This window comes from Phyllostomus hastatus, unplaced genomic scaffold (genome assembly GCF_019186645.2).
Source record: "Phyllostomus hastatus isolate PE091 unplaced genomic scaffold, TTU_PhHast_1.1 phas_scaffold_385, whole genome shotgun sequence".
Taxonomy (NCBI): Eukaryota; Metazoa; Chordata; class Mammalia; order Chiroptera; family Phyllostomidae; genus Phyllostomus; species Phyllostomus hastatus.
Window position 1 is genome coordinate 15494576 of NW_025334026.1, and position 16281 is coordinate 15510856.

The 16281-nt window shown below is 53.2% G+C and overlaps 2 protein-coding genes across 2 annotated transcripts; both read right to left on the minus strand.

Annotated features, from left to right (window-relative positions):
• Positions 1 to 281: 281 nt before the first annotated feature.
• On the minus strand, positions 282 to 5432 carry PCOLCE (procollagen C-endopeptidase enhancer). The gene is made up of 9 exons (XM_045819527.1): positions 5214 to 5432; positions 4263 to 4371; positions 3594 to 3852; positions 2620 to 2744; positions 2004 to 2140; positions 1393 to 1664; positions 1059 to 1136; positions 754 to 924; positions 282 to 606 (listed from the first exon to the last, which is right to left on the minus strand). Exons 1-9 carry the CDS (start codon positions 5306 to 5308, stop codon positions 440 to 442), a joined length of 1413 nt encoding a protein of 470 aa, XP_045675483.1. The 5' UTR covers positions 5309 to 5432; the 3' UTR covers positions 282 to 439.
• A 1126-nt stretch (positions 5433 to 6558) lies between these two features.
• On the minus strand, positions 6559 to 15912 carry FBXO24 (F-box protein 24; the record flags this gene model as incomplete). The annotated part of the gene is made up of 10 exons (XM_045819345.1): positions 6559 to 7015; positions 7345 to 7515; positions 9784 to 9915; positions 10181 to 10302; positions 10800 to 10958; positions 11587 to 11821; positions 12016 to 12254; positions 13247 to 13430; positions 13532 to 13630; positions 15823 to 15912. Coding segments are annotated over 10 exons (1788 nt in total), but the record flags the coding sequence as incomplete, so codon positions are not given.
• Between the last annotated feature and the right edge of the window lie 369 nt (positions 15913 to 16281).

Here is a 16281-nt window from a genome sequence, read left to right on the forward strand (position 1 = left end):
TTTGGATTTCATTCTGAGACTGATGGAAAACTATAGGAGAGTGCTTACATAAAGTTTCTTTTTAACAGCTTTGAGATATCTTTAACATAGGACTTGTGTATATTTAAGGTCTACAACTTGATGGTTTGTATACATTGTGAAAAGATCACTACAATCAAGCTCATTAACATATCCCTTATCTCTAAATGTTACCATTGTGTGTGTGTGTTTGCGTGTGGGGGAATTTTGAGCAAAGGGGTGACAAGATCCAACTTAGGTTCTTAAAAGATGATTCTGTATAGTAAATGTCTGTTGAGTTTAATGAATGAATGAATATAAATCCCCAAGATGGGCACCAAAACCATAGAAATGGGTATGTGGCCCCTTCCTCAGTAAAGGAACATTTATTTGGATAAAAAAAATGGGTCTCTAGAGCCAAGGTCCGAGGCTGACCTGGGTTTCAGGCCTGGGACCTAGCAGCCCGAACAGGCTGGGAGGGGCACTTCTTCTTGCTGAGGTTGGTGAGGATCTGGTCCTGGTTGGGCCGGTAGAGAACCACAAAGCTATCTGGAGGGAGGACAGGACCTCTGTTCTCTTCTACCTGACCCATCAGCAGATAACTGGCTCCTGGGGGAAGGGGAAAGAGGGATTGAGGGATCATGTTATATACCTTGTAGATGTACATTGTCATCCAAGCCCCTCAGATTTTACCGCCTTATCATTTCCATGAGGCCAAATGCCCCTCCCCTCTCCTCTACCCCACATCCCTATTACCTTTCTTCATGGGGGGACACTGCTTGCAGGGCACATAAAACTTCAAGGAGGTGTCTGTGGGTGCAGAGGGCAGGTCCAGGCCCCCGGTTTTATAAGCACCAATGAGACTGACAGTGACAGTGAGGCCTTCCCCTGGGCCCCGAACCATGGACTTGACTGTTCCGGTCACCACTATGGGAGAGTGAGGGTGAGTGGTCAGGAGACAGGAGGCAAGGGCAGGGTTGGAACCAGAGGAGGGGCACTTTGGGGACAGGAGGGGAAGTTAGGGAGCTGGAAGAGCAGAGCATGTGAATGAGGCTTCTTACCCAGGTTGCTGATACAGAAGTTGCTCTGCAAGGTGCCTGTCCGCCGGCACTGCTTTGGGCAGGTGACACTGGGTGCATCTAGGAGTGGGAGGTGGCATTGTTTGTGGAAGCTAACCTACCCAGCTAGTAGGAAGGACCACTTTCCCTATAACAGCCTCATTGATTTGAATTTGTTCAGAGTTCTATTCAGCTTTGGGTCCCAGCACCCGTTATTAGCACAGGTGACACCAGTGAGTGTTGTGTGAATGAATGAATGAATGAATGGGCCCAGGGAGGAACTCTTTGATACACCTTCCTCAGTCTGTGTCCCCTTCCTTCCCCTTCCCACACTCACCAGAGCCCACGGCGGGTGCCTCGGCCTCAGGTGAGGCTTTTGGTTTCTCTGCAGGTGGGAGTTCTGGCTTGACTTTGGGCTCAGCTCCCGGCTTGGGACCCGGGCCAAGGAGTGGGGGTCTTGGCCGGGCATCCTCCCCTGGGTTCCGGGCCAACCCTTCTTTTGTGGTGCCCCGTGGCAAGGTCCTGTAGGAGGCTGAGAAGCCATCGGCTGTGACGCTGAGGTCCGAGACGAACTGGACGAGGAGCTCATTCCCTTCGGAGGAGATGGGACTGCGGGCAGGGCAGCGGTGGGGCATTGGGGGAGGCGTCAAGGGCCTGTACCTGGCCTCTACCCAGGCCAGTGGCGTTTTAACCTCTGCTCCCTGGTTGGCTGCATTAGATTCCTGACTTTGTAGTCGTAGGCTCCACTCGTCTCTGTATCCACGAACCACGGGCCTAGTGCGGAGCCTGGTACCCTACCTGATCCACCCACTGGTTGGGGGCTGGCGGGTTCAGATTCCACCTCTTCAGCTAAGCCCCACCCCTCCCAATAGTGGCAGGGTTGGACTCCGGCACCTGGGAAGGTGGAGACACCAGGCCCAGCCACCCACCCAGGTCCCGCCCCCTCACCCAGGGGCTGTGTCTCCGCAGAACTTCCCCAGCCTCTTGGCGTCATCGCTCACGGCTCCGTTGAACACGCTGACTGAGTCATAACGGCAGTAGGTGTCCGGCTCCACGTCAAACTTCCCAAAGGTCAGCGAGATCACCTGAGGTTAGGGCAGAGGGCAGAGGCTGCTCGGTACCTCTCACCTCCTCTGCGTACTACCCACTTAGGGGATGCTTGCAGCAGCCTCCTCTCACATCCCTCCGCACCCTCTCTCTTAATGCATTCATATTGCAGCCACTTGGAGGAGCACACACACACCAGAACCCTGCAGTGGTGTCCCTTGCCATAGTGGGCAAGGTCAAGTCCTGGCTCATTCTCAAGGAATAGACCAAGAATCTGCCTCTTCTACCTCCTTCTCCTCCCCCGGCCCCCACACAAACCATCACAGTTTATCAGCATTAGATACCTCGCTGGTCCCAGGTGTAATTTTACATTTTTTGTTTGCATGCAATCACGTTGGGTGTGTTTTTGCTCCCCACCAGCTAAGCTCAGTGCTTAGGACATAGCAGATGCTCTTGCTAGCTGCATGCTGGGGGACGCTGCTCAGTCCCGAGAGCAGCCCGGGTAGAGGGTCGGTACCTGGTTTGGGGGCGCGATGATGTGCCAGGAACAGCTGATGCCCGGGGGGTAATCAGACTCGGGCCAGTTGGGCGTGGTCAGGGTTCCCTGGGCCTTCTCCAGCCGCCCCCCGCAAAATTGGTGCTCTGGGGAGGGGAGAGAGGAGTGGGGGTGGGGGGCAGTGGAGACCCTCGGTCAGCTTGAGAAGAGCTCTAGACTGGGAGCTCGTGCAGGAAGGTCGATGTCGGGGTCTCAGGATGAGGGGGCGAGAAGAGGGTAAGGAAAAAGGTGGGTAGGTTAGCACAGGAAGAGTGAGGCTCAGGGAAGTCTAGGACCTCCTGGCGCCCAGGCTGGCTGTGGAAGGGGGAGGAGGAATTGGCTAGACACGCCCCTTCTTGCCCCTCCCCCTGACCCGCTGCCACACCGTTCCTCTTCCCCTAGTAGATCCCATCTCCCCCGCCCGGCAGAGAAGTCCCCTTTGCAGGCTGGAGAGTCCCCACGCTGTGAGGGTTCCCTCGAATTGGGGCATAACTTCCTAGGCCCCTTTGGGAGGTCCTTGCCTTAAACATTTTAGGGAAGACTTCTGCCACCAGGAAAGGGTGATGGGACCGCAATCGGGAGCCCCGGGCTGGGTGAAGGGGACTCCGGGTCGGGGGAACCTGGTCCCCCTTCCTGGGGGTACCCCTCGCGCCTGCCAGAGGGAGCCCGATTGCGGACGGGGGCAGGCAGTTACTCACCGTCCCAGTAACCCCAGGCCGCCCATTCCACCCGCGGGTCGGTGACCCATTTCCGCCTTGCGCCTGGGGTGGGGCCTGGAAGAGGGGGTGGGTGGGAGCAGGAGAGGGAGAGAAGACGGGGAGGAGGGACTGGAGGGGCAGTTAGTGAGGCAAAAGGGAAAGGGAGGCAATGGGGACCTGGGAGGTTAAGGCTGGGGGCAGGGCACGTGTCGGGGTGGGGCCAGGAGAGGGGGAAGGCGAAGGTAAGGGAGGTCTCACCAGTGCCCGTGGTGGCCCGCCCGCTGTACCAGAGCAGGAAGCCTCGTCCTCCTGTGCCCTCGTCTGCTGTCATCTTCAGGGTCACCTGGTTGCCAGGAGCGACTATGGGCGCTGGCCGGAAGGTCCCGCAGAAGCGTCCAAGCCGCTGGCCCGAGGTTCCAGACCCGGCAAAGACCTCCAGAGCATCATAACGGCAGGCAGGGTGTAGTTCCAGGTCAAAAACTCGGAAGGAGAGGGACACAGTCTGGCCTTCGGGGACCTGATTGCAGAGACAGCGGTGGGGACCCACAAAGGCAGGTCATAGACAACGCAGGCAGAGGGCACTTTCCTTTCCCCAAAGCATTTCCTAGAGAAACTTGGGTCTGAACAAAAAAGGACCCCGTCCGGGTGGAGAGCAGAGGGCCTGGACTCTGCACTAGGCTTGTGGCAATCCCTGAGATTGCAGGGGCAGGAATGATGTTGGGATTGGAGAGACAGGCTTTGGATTAGAGGTTAAGGGTGAGGACACTGCCATGTATTGTTGTGGACACTGACAACATCAGTGATCAGAGGGGAGGGTTCCCAGACTTCCCTGGGGAGAAGTGGTGGTACTGGGGGAAGGCATTTGGCAGCCTGAATTCAGGCCTTGGAGACTTTGACAAGGGGTAGTGACCAGAGGGGCCTTCTCACCGTGATTGTCCAGATGCACTCCTTATTGGGGGGGTAGTGGTTGGGAAAACTCTCACTTGCCACGTAACCTGACTCCCCAGTCACATCCCCTCCACACAGGAACACGGGTCTGGAGGACATAAGAGGGGTCAGTCATGGGTGAGGGAGCAGTGAACAGACTGGAATAGGGTAATGAGGGTGGGGAGGCTACAGAGGGAAGCCTGGGGGATGAGGGAGAAAGGCCTAAGGGATCTGGGATGGCCTCAGCCAGCCAAGATAGAATTGGTGTGGGAAACACTACAGTAGAAGATGAGGAAAAAGTGGGGCCAGCAACTTGGCTATACCTCCAAGCCCCAGTCCCAGCCCCCAATCCCGACAGGAATTCCCGGAATCCTCCCCCCTCACGCTGCCAAGCAGTCCAGAGCAGCTGCCTAACTACTTCCAGATGTAGACACAGCCACGAGGCTGTGCGGGGGAGGGGGTGGAGTGTCGAGAAGCGGCAGTGATGGCCCTGAAATTGAACCTGGAGATCAGGCTCCCTGAGCTCCCAACCTTTGCCCTGCTCCTGTCCCAGCTAACTACTTGAGTGTCTGACTCCCAAGTCTTACACTTGCTGCCCCTGCTTTCTCCCATAATCTCTAATTCCTTCCTGGAATCCAGCTGTCCAGCTACCAGGCAAGTTCAGGTCTTGGCTCTCTCTCAGGTTCCATGGGGGTGGGGAGGGAAGGGTCTAGGTGAATGGCGAAACTTAGAGGGCAGAGGACAGAGGTTGAAGAAATGGGGAGCAGTGGTGTCCTGCAAGAGACAGTGGTCTTGCAGCAGGGAGGACAGAGTTGGGGGCCAGAGAAGGGTAGGTGCTGTGGGAGATCTTGGGGGTGTTGTGTCAGCAAAAGAATCCACAAGATCCACAGGCACAACCCCTCGGAAATTGGCTTTTGAAACAAACTAACTGGAAGGTGCCAAGAGACCTACCTGGTGTAGTTCGGGTTCTGGCCCTGGGCAAAAGGCAGCAGGACCCATGCAGTGAGGAGGGGCCCCAAGAGGGAGGCTGTGGCAGCAGGCAGCATGGCTGGGGGGAGGCGCTGGGGTCCTCAAGACAGAGGCAGCAGCTGAGTTTAGCAGCGGCAGCAGCGGCAGCAGCGGCAGCAGCAGGGATAATCGGTGCCAGATGAGGCAGCCTCTGGTGTGTGGGCGTGGGGACTGGCCAGTGGGGAGGGCAGTGGGGAAGGCGGGACAGGGAGAGTACAGCCGGGACAGTGGTGAGTCCAGGGGCCTCTCTACGTACAGGACACATAAATACTGACCTAAGTAGTGGGTGGAGCAACGAAGGGCGGAGGGAGCATCAGGCCCTCAGCCATAATCTAGGCATCAAGTAATGCCATCTGGAAGCCCTCTCTGTCCAGTGCCCAAGCACCGTGTGAACACAGCGTCTAGTCCTTCCCGAGGACTCTCCAGGCCACTCATGATTCTCTCTCCATTGATGCTTCCTTAGCATCCACAGGAAGTCCTTTCCTGGGCTCCCAGACTTCAAGCATTCACCCCCTTCCTGACCACCACCTGCTCCAACTGATTTTCCACTCCAAATCTCCAGCCTTCTCTCAGCCCCCGGTCTAGCCTAGACCAAGGAGAAAAGAATTCTGCTCATCCATTTTCTCCCACATTACCTGTAGGTACAGGAGTGGGGCAGGGAGGCATGGCATGTAAAGGGACTGTCTCCCTTCTGGAGGAAGAGGATGGAGTAAAAAGTAGGGGAAAAGGCCATGAGAGACCAGAGCTGGACGGTAGACAGAAAGCGGAGAGGAGAGAGGCTGGCTTCACGGGGATGAAGGGAAATGGAGAGAACACTCTCTGAAGTCAGATGTGGCTTCCTCTGGATGAGAGTAAGAGGATCCAAGCGGGGGCACTGAGTAGCATGTGTTGACTGAGTTGCACCAGAAGGTGGGGCTAGGATTTCCAGTGGAGAAGCCTGGGTCCGGCCTTGGGAGTGGATGGGAAAGCAAACCAAGGACTGAGGTGCTCTGAGCTCTGCAGAGCCTGAAAGCTTGAGCAGCTTCTGCTGTGCCTGCCCCAGTCCCTGCCCTCCCTCACCCCCTAAGCCAGGCATCTGGTAGCCCATCCCGGCCTCACTGTCCTCTCAGGCCCCAGGGTTCCAAACTGGGCCTTACTTCAGCTTTTTATTCTATTCATCCATCAAATCTCTTGTCCATGATAGTGAGGCTGGGGGCCCCTTCCTGGGCAGCCCCCTGAACATTTTACAAAACAGTTCCCTCCCCACCCTGGTATGCCCAGCAGCCCCCACCCCACGGTGCTCCCCTCCCCAGGCACAGTGCTCCTTGCTACCACTCCATCGCTCCTAAGCCTTTGGCCCAGAGCCAGCCTCTCCCTCCAGGGGAGAGACTAGGAGGAGTGCTCAACTCTCAGGGGTTGGGGGGGCCTTGGCCAACCCCTCCAGCAGCCTTCTGTAGCAAGTCCAGGGCTTCCCAAAAGAAATCCTTCTGTGCAGCCATCAAAGGCATCCAGCCCACGATCTGCTTCATCTTTGCCATGCGGTCCTGCAATGTGGAACAACTGTGGATCTGGTTGAGGTACTCCTTACAGGCCCAGGCTGTCCCCCCAGGGTCCTGGAGTACTCCGGCCCGTGGGTTGGGCTCAGGGGTCCCCACCACTTTGCTGGCTGGCAGGTCTCGGTAGGCAGGATGGTGCTCAATGTCGTGGCTGGACAGCATGTAGAGACACTCTCTGGTAGAGCAAAGGGAGCAGGCACACAAAGGGACCTGGGAGGAAAGAAGGGGTGTGGCTGAGTGGGGCCTTTACTGAGGGGTTCCCACCAAGCCCCAGCTGTTGCACCCTTCCCCATCAGACCAGCCCTGAGCCAGTGAGTGAGCTGGCTGGCTGATCCCTGAGGTTATATGAGGTCAGGGAGGGCCAGCAGGATCTGCTAAGGAAAAGAGCCAGGAGCCATGGTGCATGGCAGGAAAGGTAGGTGGGTGGTGCTGGGGAAATGGGGTCCCAGGGTCCCTGCAGGAGTCCCAGATACAATCCTGTGGGCTACCTGCCCTCTCTGGTTGCCCGCTCGCCTAATCCTGCCCGCTCTGACTCTGACCTTCACATGGAGTTTGACGAAGGAGGCACTCCCCTTAGGCCATCCGGGGAGGCGGCCTCCAGCCCCACAGCCACAGCCCAGCAGCTCCTTGCTGAAGTCCAAGCCCTGGCTCAGCACCAGGGAGTGGTTGAGGCCACACCACAGGGCAATGGGGTGTTGCAGATAAAGCACCTGAGGACACAGGGCCAGGGCTCCTAAGGGGGGAACATCAGAGCACTGGGGGCCCGGGTCAGAAAGGATGACGGGAAGGCTCGGGGCAGAATCTCGGGAAACTAGGAGAGGGAAGAAACAGGACCCAGAACACCTTCCCCAGGTGGTCTGCCCTGCTGAATGAAGACCAGCAGCAATCTCTCCCTCACTGGCTCTCTTGCGGCCCCAAACGGTCTACCATATGGGGTCTAGCACTTTTGTTGGTTCCTCATCTTTGCTTCCCAGAAAATAGGTTATGTGCCTGAGGCCAGGGCCCGCGGTCTCCCCTTGTTCTCACGCCACAGGCCTCAGCCGGCCCAGCCTCTCATCCTGCCTTCCGGCCTCAGGTTGAGGAATACCCTTCCTCTTCCCCAGGCTTAAAGATACAATCTCTCCTTTGCAATTCCAGGTTAACCTCCAGGAAGGACTTCCCTCTATCATTTTCAGTTTTTCATATTATCCTATTTAAAAAAAAACATTTCCTCCTGATTCTGTTTTTTAGGCAGAAGACCTGGTTACATGACCAGCCTGGGACTGACCACATTCCTGTTCTCAACACAGCTGGTCCTTCCTGAACCTTCCCCTGATCTGGCTTTTCTCTTCTCTGCTTACTGACATGTTCTCCAAATGTACTCGACCTCCCAGCAGCCAAATCCCAGGGCCTCTCCTGAATGTTGTCTCCTGACACTGTGAGCGCTTTAATTTTGAAAATATAGATAAATAATTCATAGTCATTATAGAAACATAAGATATTGGTGAGCAAAAATTAATTGAAAAATCACTGGAAATCCCACCACCCACTGTTAGCAGCTTGCTGGATATTCTTTTTCACTGCTGTCTATACAAATGCATACACTTGGCCAACAAACCCAGGTGTGAACTGCACGGTCCACTTATACCCAGATTTAAAGCTCAGGTCCATTTATATGCGGATTTTAAAAATCCGTGTATAAGTGGGCCTCTGCAGGTGAAACCTCTGTTGTTTGAGGGTCTAATGTATTTTTAATCCACGGTTAGAAATCCAAATATGTGGAGGGCCAACTTAAGTTATATGTGGATTTTTGATTATGTGGTGGGTTGGTATTTCTAACGCCTGTATTATTCAAAGGTCAACTGTAAGTTGTCTCTTAAAACAAAAATGAGATCATACTATGCAAACCATTTCACATATACTTTTCACCTAAAAATATGGCATGATCAATTTTCCATGTCAGAAAAGTATATTCCTACATTATCACCATCACCATTAATCACTTCCTCCTGTGTGAAACTTCTGGGACGTGGCATTTGAGGGCATGCCTCCTCTGTCAGTGACAACTTTTCCGTCCCCTCTGCCTATGACGGCGGCTCCTGCCCAGGTTTGCTCCTCTAGGTCTGCTTTTGTCATTTCAACCTTGTTCCAAGTTGGAACCAAATTGCCAGCAAAATATTCCCACTTTACTGTTCTACTCTCTCTGCAAAAATGTCCCAAATTCATCCTCTTTCCTCAGAGCAGAGTCACCAGCTCACACGTTTGTTGCCGATACCATCTTTCTTCAAGGGAGCTATTGTCAGAGTCTGCTCACATCTAATCAGTTTCCAGGGCCTGTTCCTTTTCTTTCAAAACATCTCACATATCCATTTCTCTCCTTTCTCGCTGCCACCGTACCAGCCCGGGCCCTTGTTTCCAGTGCTGCTCATACTCCACAGCCTCCCAGTGGGCTCTCATTCGCAGCCTCCTATGCACTCCAGCCAGTTGGCCTGTTCTCAGCCATCTTTGTGCGCTGCCCTCCCCTGCTCCAGAACCCCAGACGACTCTTTCCCAAGTCTGTACTTCTCCAAGCTCATGCCCACCCACTCCACCTCACACTGCCTATTTATAGAATGCCCTCTTTCCTCCGGTCAGGCCAGTCTTTTCACTGTCCCAGGTATGTGCCAGCTTTGTCCCTGTCTCCATGGCACAGATGCCTCTCCCTATCCCTACCTGACTCCTATCCAACCCACTAGGCCCAGCTCACATCTCACCTCTTCTTGCTGCTCCAGCCCCCCTAGTCTTCCTGCTTCACTAAATTCCTCTGGCACTTATAGCATGCGCTGCACAGAACAAACCTCATAGTGTCAGCCCTGGGTTAAGACACACAAAATATCGTTTGGCTTGACCTCCTAGGGAGAAGGAAGTGGAGTCTATGGAAACTGGAAAAGAGGAGAGATCCAGGGGTGAGGAAATTGGAGGCGGGGATCAGGATGAAAATTGCTGGGAAACAGTCTCACCTGTGTGGGTTCTCCTCGGTCCATTTTGTCCCCCGTGCCCAGCTGCCCATATCTGTTATTTCCCTGCATAAAGATTCGGCCAAATTCATCCACCAAACCAAGGTGATTGTAGCCGAGAGCACAGAATAGGACCTAGAAGGTAAGAGAGAGAGAGAGAGAGACGAGATGGGCATTCAGTTCCCTCCAGAGGAACCTTGAACTCCAAAACCTCCCAACCACCAGCCTGCTAACCCTGGGTGATCTCTTTTGGCCTTGCCCTCTATGTCACCCCTCTCTCTGGGCCCCTGGTCCCTCCCTGATCAATCATTTGACTCCTGCTCATATTTCAGACCCTCAGAACCTTTCAATCCCTAAAGGCCCTCCAATTTTGTTCTGCCCCATCCCTCCAGGATCCTACCTTGGCAGGCAATGAGAGCGCAAGTGGCATCTGCTGGTCCAGGGGGTCAAAGGCTTGAAGAGTCCCAAAGAGATCACGATACACCCCTGGGGTATGCACCTCAAAATATACTCCCCCCTGGTCTGGGGGGTAGGGTGTCCTCAGCTCAGCAGCTTTGGACACCCATTTCCTAGGGTAAGGCCTCATGTTGGATGAAAACCACAAGATCCAAGAAGTCTCACGCTCACTAAAAAAGCACCAGCTACGATGTCTGGGAATCTAAACAACATCTTTTTTAAAAATTTGTTTGTTTGTTTGTTTGTTTGTTTGTTTGTTTGTTTAAAGAGAGAAGGGAGGGAGAAAGAGAGAGAGAGAGAAAGAAACATCAATGTGCGGTTGCTGGGGGCCGTGGCCTGCAACCCAGGCATGTGCCCTGACTGGGAATTGAACCTGCGAAACTTTGTTCACAGCTCGCACTCAATCCACTGAGCTACGCCAGCAAGGGCTTAAACAACATCTTTTTACTAGGATGCCCTAGGTGTCCACCCCAGAGCTGGAATAGGGATTGAGGGTAGTGGTGTCTCTATTTGGAAGATCTGTCCAAGGTTGGGGTCTGGAGAAGAAGGGAAGTGGTTCTTACCAGTAATGTAAAGAGTACTGCTCTGGTTGGAAGCCATGCAGGTCACACGCAGGTGAGGCAGGCAACGGGACACCTTCCTCAGGGCCAGCTGTACTGTGTAGGAGCGTGGTTGGTCCAGCTGGGTTTCATTCACTACCAAAGAGTAGATCTTTCCTTCCTCTGGGGGGTGGGGGAACAGATGATTATATGCAGGAAGGGACCCTCCGATATCCACATTAACTTTCCAAGAGACTCCCCTAAGCCACACAGAATGAAATGTTTATTGCCCTAGAGTGGGGATGGTAGAAAAAGGGTAGAGATGAAATAAGGAAAGTGTGACCTCAGGTTTCCCAGATTCCAGCTCCTTACCACCCAAAATAAATCAGGAAGTCCTTCAGTAGAGAGAAAACCTAGTAGATCTGGCAGAATCCAATCTGAAGGTTGGGAATTACATCTGGGGATTCAGGGCCCTACATAGCAGTAAGAAGTCCAGAAGGTCTCAGGTTTGGGAGTGTGGTCAAGTACAGGAAACATTGAGAAAATAGGGGGGCAGTCTGGGGTATGAGATGCCTGGCATGGAGGTTGGGGAGATGAGAATTTGAAGCAGGGCCCTTGACTCATATGAAATACACATAATCTTAGACTAGGAACAGATGAACACAGAGCTATTTGGTTTGAGATGGCCTGCAGAACCCTGTGTGAGAGGCCTCCCCGCTCTCCTACTTTAGGACCCCTGCAATAGGTCCTGAAGCATCTGCAGACAACAATTTGCAAAAAACAGTTTGCAAAGCACTGCTTGAAGCCACACCTGTGAGGAGCAGCAGAGCCCGCTGAGTCTCCTGACCAACCAGCACAATCTGTTTAAAGCTCATGGAGTGGTGGAAGGTCATCTTGAAGACCCGCTGCCCGCTGGACTGCAGGTAGACCTCGACACAGTCACAGGCCTGGCTGCCAGTCGAGCCGACCACTTCCAGCTGCTCCCGAGTAGCCAGTACATAGAGGTATTTGCGGTAAACTGTATCACATCTTGGGTCTGAGGCAAACTAGGAAAAGACAAAGGTGTCTGGGATCTAAGGCTTGGAGTAGGATGAGGCTGGGGTGGGAGATGAGACAGTTGGGTGCAGAGCTGGGAAATGGGGACTTGCTTTCCAGTTCTAGTTATGGGAAGGCAATTTGGTGTGGGCACTGGGTCCCCGAAGGCTGGGTGGGTTCTTAGCTGCAGAGGTCTGCTACTCACGTCCTTGGCTCCTCGACACAGCACAACATAGCGGCAGGCACGCTTCCACTGGATCTGGCCAAGGGTGGAGGAGACCAGGGCATTTTTGAGGAAGAAGAGAGTCCCCGCATAGTCAAGGATGAAGACGTGGTCCTTGGTGGGCAAGAAGCGGCGGTAGCCATGGGCTAGCAGAGGGGCTACGCTCTTATTGAGACAGCGGCGTCGGCCCCCAAATGCCTGGAAATACAGGCCTTTCGTGTCTGGAGAAGGGAAGGATATGAAGAGTTCAAGGGGTTGGGATGACACAAGGGAGATGAATCAGAGCTTGGGCAAACAAGATTTCTTAGACACCCTGGTATTTAGCTCCTCTCCACCCCCAGGACTGGGAAACTGTCCCCTTCCAAAAGACATATGGAAGCCTTAGAGGACATCCTCAATTATACCCAATGTCTGAATGTTGGTTTTCTGGCCCACCTCAGCCCAGGGCCATAAAAATGCTTCTAAATAAGCATTTCTTTGGTCCAAACTTGCATCAGAGACATTAAAGGAAATACAATAACACATAGAAAAGAAGCAGAGGATAGAAGAAGAAAGAGGAGTGAAGAGGAATGCTGAGAAAGACCAGTAACCCCCCTTTACCCTGAATTCTGGATCTACCGTGTGGATCTCCCTTAATCTGCAGCATGTGAGATGAAGGGAGCAGACAGGGGCTCCTTAGGAACGGAGCGGGGTTAGAGCATGTTTCTCAGTCTGGGGGAGATCTTATTCCTCAAGGGCCACTGGCTGTCACAACTGAAGGAGGTGCTCCCTGTACCTGGTGGGTAGAGCCCAGGAACGCTGCTAAACATCCTTTAATACACAGCCCACACACTTTAAAGGATTATTTGGTCCAAAATTTCAGTAGTGACAGTGTTGAGAAATCCTGGTTTACAGGAGGGCAAATCTGAAGTTTGGGGAGTGGAAGATGTCTCCAGGGTAAGATTTGGGAGACAGTTTGGCTATGGAAGGAGACATGACAGGGAGGCTAGTGATGAGGGCTCTGGGTGGGACATCTACAGCAATCAGAAGGTGGCTCTAGAGACTTGAATTACTCAATGGCATGTTTGAACCTAATAAATTTCTTCCAGAGAAAGGGGCCCTGGAAGGTTGGCTGGGAATGCTGAGCTCATGAGGCAACTTGATGGAACAGGAGGGGTCCCAGAATAAGGTAGGACAGAGGCAAAGAGAACTGGAGGTTTTGGGGAAGCTGTACAGTTAAGAATGGCAGCTCTCTTCCAGGGCCGGACCCCAGAACCCTGCTCTCGTAGGCGAGGACTGAGCCTGCGACAGATGCGTCTCCACACGCCCTCAGCATCGCACACTTCGTGGAAGTAGTGGCAGGTCTGGCCTAGGGCAACTACATCTCTTACTGGAAGAAATGAGATGATGTGTTCCACCTGTGGGGAGAGGAGGGATCAAGGGGGGGTCATTGGGGGCCCCTCAGTGGTCTGGCCTCTAGTCCTTTATTCTTAATATTTCCCCCTCCCCAAGGACTCACCAGCTCTGGGGGGAACAACTGAACAGAAATAGGGTTCCCTCTCCCCTTCTTCTCTTCACCCCCAGGCTCTGGGCCACATGAAGGGCAGCTCCGCTTCACCTACTCGAGAAGAAAGGGGAGCAAGGGCTTCGATGAGAATCATCTCTCGTTTTCTTCCTCCTCTCAGTCTGTTATTAACTACTATCTTGGAGGCTCATAGCTCTATCTCCCAGCTTAGTGCTGTCAAATCCTCCCATCTTTCTCTCTAGGTCCACAGTCACCCCTCCCTGTCTACCTTGTTGCTTGGTCCAACTTCTCCAAGTAATCCTTCCCCAGATATCTTGCTATCCTCTTGCCCTTCCCTTGCCTTGTCTCCACCCCTCACTCTGAGCCTCTCCTCCCATCTGCACAGCCCTGCGAATTTTTGCAGCTTCTGTCTCAGGCTTCTCCTCACCATCCTGACTGCCCCCTCCCTGCTCCTGTCCTCATCTCTCCGAGCCCCTTGGCACCCATCTTGGGCCCAGTCCCTGCTGCCTTTCCCACACCATGTCCCCTGCCTGGGCTTGGGGACCTCTGGGCCCCTCTGCCTCCTAGGCCCTCCCCCATGGAGTCTGAGGCAGACAAACCTCTGTGACCTCACTGCCTGGCCACTGTGACCTATTTTCCCCAACCTTGCCAGAGATTTTCTCTTAGACAGCTCCTCAGTTCTGGCTCAGCTCCAGCCCCTCAATGGCTTGGCATATGCATTTTCCAGGAGAAATACAGTGTGAACTCCTGGTTGATGGGGCCTTTACATTCAGGGAGTAGTAGGAGGTTTTTCCACTTGAGGCCCTTTTGGCACTAACTTTGAGGAGAAACACTGGTAAATTCGTCATATCTCAGCAGGCCAGAGCCTCCAGGGGGTTTGTAGCTCAAGAGTATAAACTCAAAAAAAAAAAAAAAGTATCAACTCAGTTTGACAGGTGAGATGGATAGTGGCCCTGCTAATGATTATCTGTCTCACAAAAGCATGAACCAAATTAAAGTAGGGACAATTCAGCACAAACTCTTCACAGTCTTATGAAAAATACACCCAAGCCCTGGCTGGTGTAGCTCAGTGGGTTGAGCAAAGCCTGCAAACCAAAGGGTTACCAGTTCAATGCCCAGTCAGGGCACATGCCTGGGTCCTCAGTAGGGGACACGTGAGAGGCAACCACACATTGATGTTTTTCTCCCTCTTTCTCCCTCCCTTCCCTTCTCTCTAAAAATATGTAAATAAAATCTTAAAAACAAAATTAAAAAAAAAAAGCCAAAGCAGACTGCTTTCCTGGGTCAGTAACATCACTGTATGTATGAAGGGCAATCTATTATGTGGAAGAAAGGGCTAGATTTACTCTGAAAGCTTAGCATGTCTTCTAGAGTCTAAAACAGTCTTATGTGGTGGGGGAAAGGGGGATAGTGATGTTTATGAGGAGAAACAGGATTTGGGGTTGTGTCTGTCCAGGTAGGGGCAGATCTGCACCAATAAATCCAAGGAGTAGCTGGCTCTTCCAAGGGCTCGAAGGAACCCAGTCCAGGTTAGCCAGCTGAGCTGCACAGTATTACAGACTCGGTTTACTGGACTAACAGACCTACCCAATCAAACTCTCTGATTCACGAATGACCAGTAAACAGCTGGTTTAGGTTACCTAGGATGAAATTTTAAAAGATTTATTTTTAGAAAGAGTGGAAGGGAGAGAGGGAAAGAAACATCAGTGTGTGAGAGGTACATCAATCGGTTGCCTCTGGCACACCCCCAACTGGGGACCTGGCCGGAAACCCAGGCATGTGCCCTGACTGGGAATCAAACCGGCGACCTTTCAGTTCCTAGGCTGGCACTCAATCCACTGAGCCACACCAGCCAGGGTTAGGATAAAATTTTAATAATTCAATAAATCCTTAGGAATGTCAATATCTGAGATGTGATTTATGAGTGGATAGACAACTACTAACGTACTAAGGTGGACTACTAAAGTCCTCAGGTCATCTAAAAGGATGTTAGATCGCTCTGCAGACAAAAAAAGCATAGTCAGCTTCCTCTCATTTCTGGGTCCCTTTATTCACTCCAATGCAACCCAGGAGGCAGAGGGGGAGAACAGAAAAAGCCCACCGTAAAAGCTGACGCATTTGGAAGCCTGGGCTCTAGCGCAAGGTGTCAGCACCTTGCTGTTTGCTCCCACCAACTCATCCATTTCCCTCCGCCTCAATTTCCACATTTGTAAAGTAGAGGACTTCTAGATGAGAGACGGTCCTTTCTAGACTAATCCCCCAGTCTTCTCAACACAATTCCTGACCCGGCGCGCTCCTCTGGCTGGGCTGGTAGGCCGGGTGGCAGCTCTTGAAGTTTTCGCGGGCTCCTGGAACCCTCCCTCCAAAAGTTGAGCGGGTCATCTTAGCTCTGGAAGCCGCCCGCTGGGTCTCCACTGATCATCGCAGAGCCTCAGCCTCCGCAGTCGGAATGGCCTCCACTGAACGACCCCCTGGTGCACGGGTCTCGGCGTTGCCCAGCACTCCCCGGTCTACCTCACGGCCTCAAAGCTGGCTCGCTCCTTAAAACACACTTCGCACACACTACTGCCCCTGCAGTGCTTCCAACCCAAAAGTGCGCAGCGCTCACGGTCTTTACCCTAGTCTCAAAGTTGTAGCTCATGCACCTCCTCCTTAACGAAGGGACCTCCTTTTCTCCCATGCTATTGGTAGGTAGACCCGTCTTTCAGCGAACGGGCCAGGTTCCCTTCAGAAAATCTAATTGG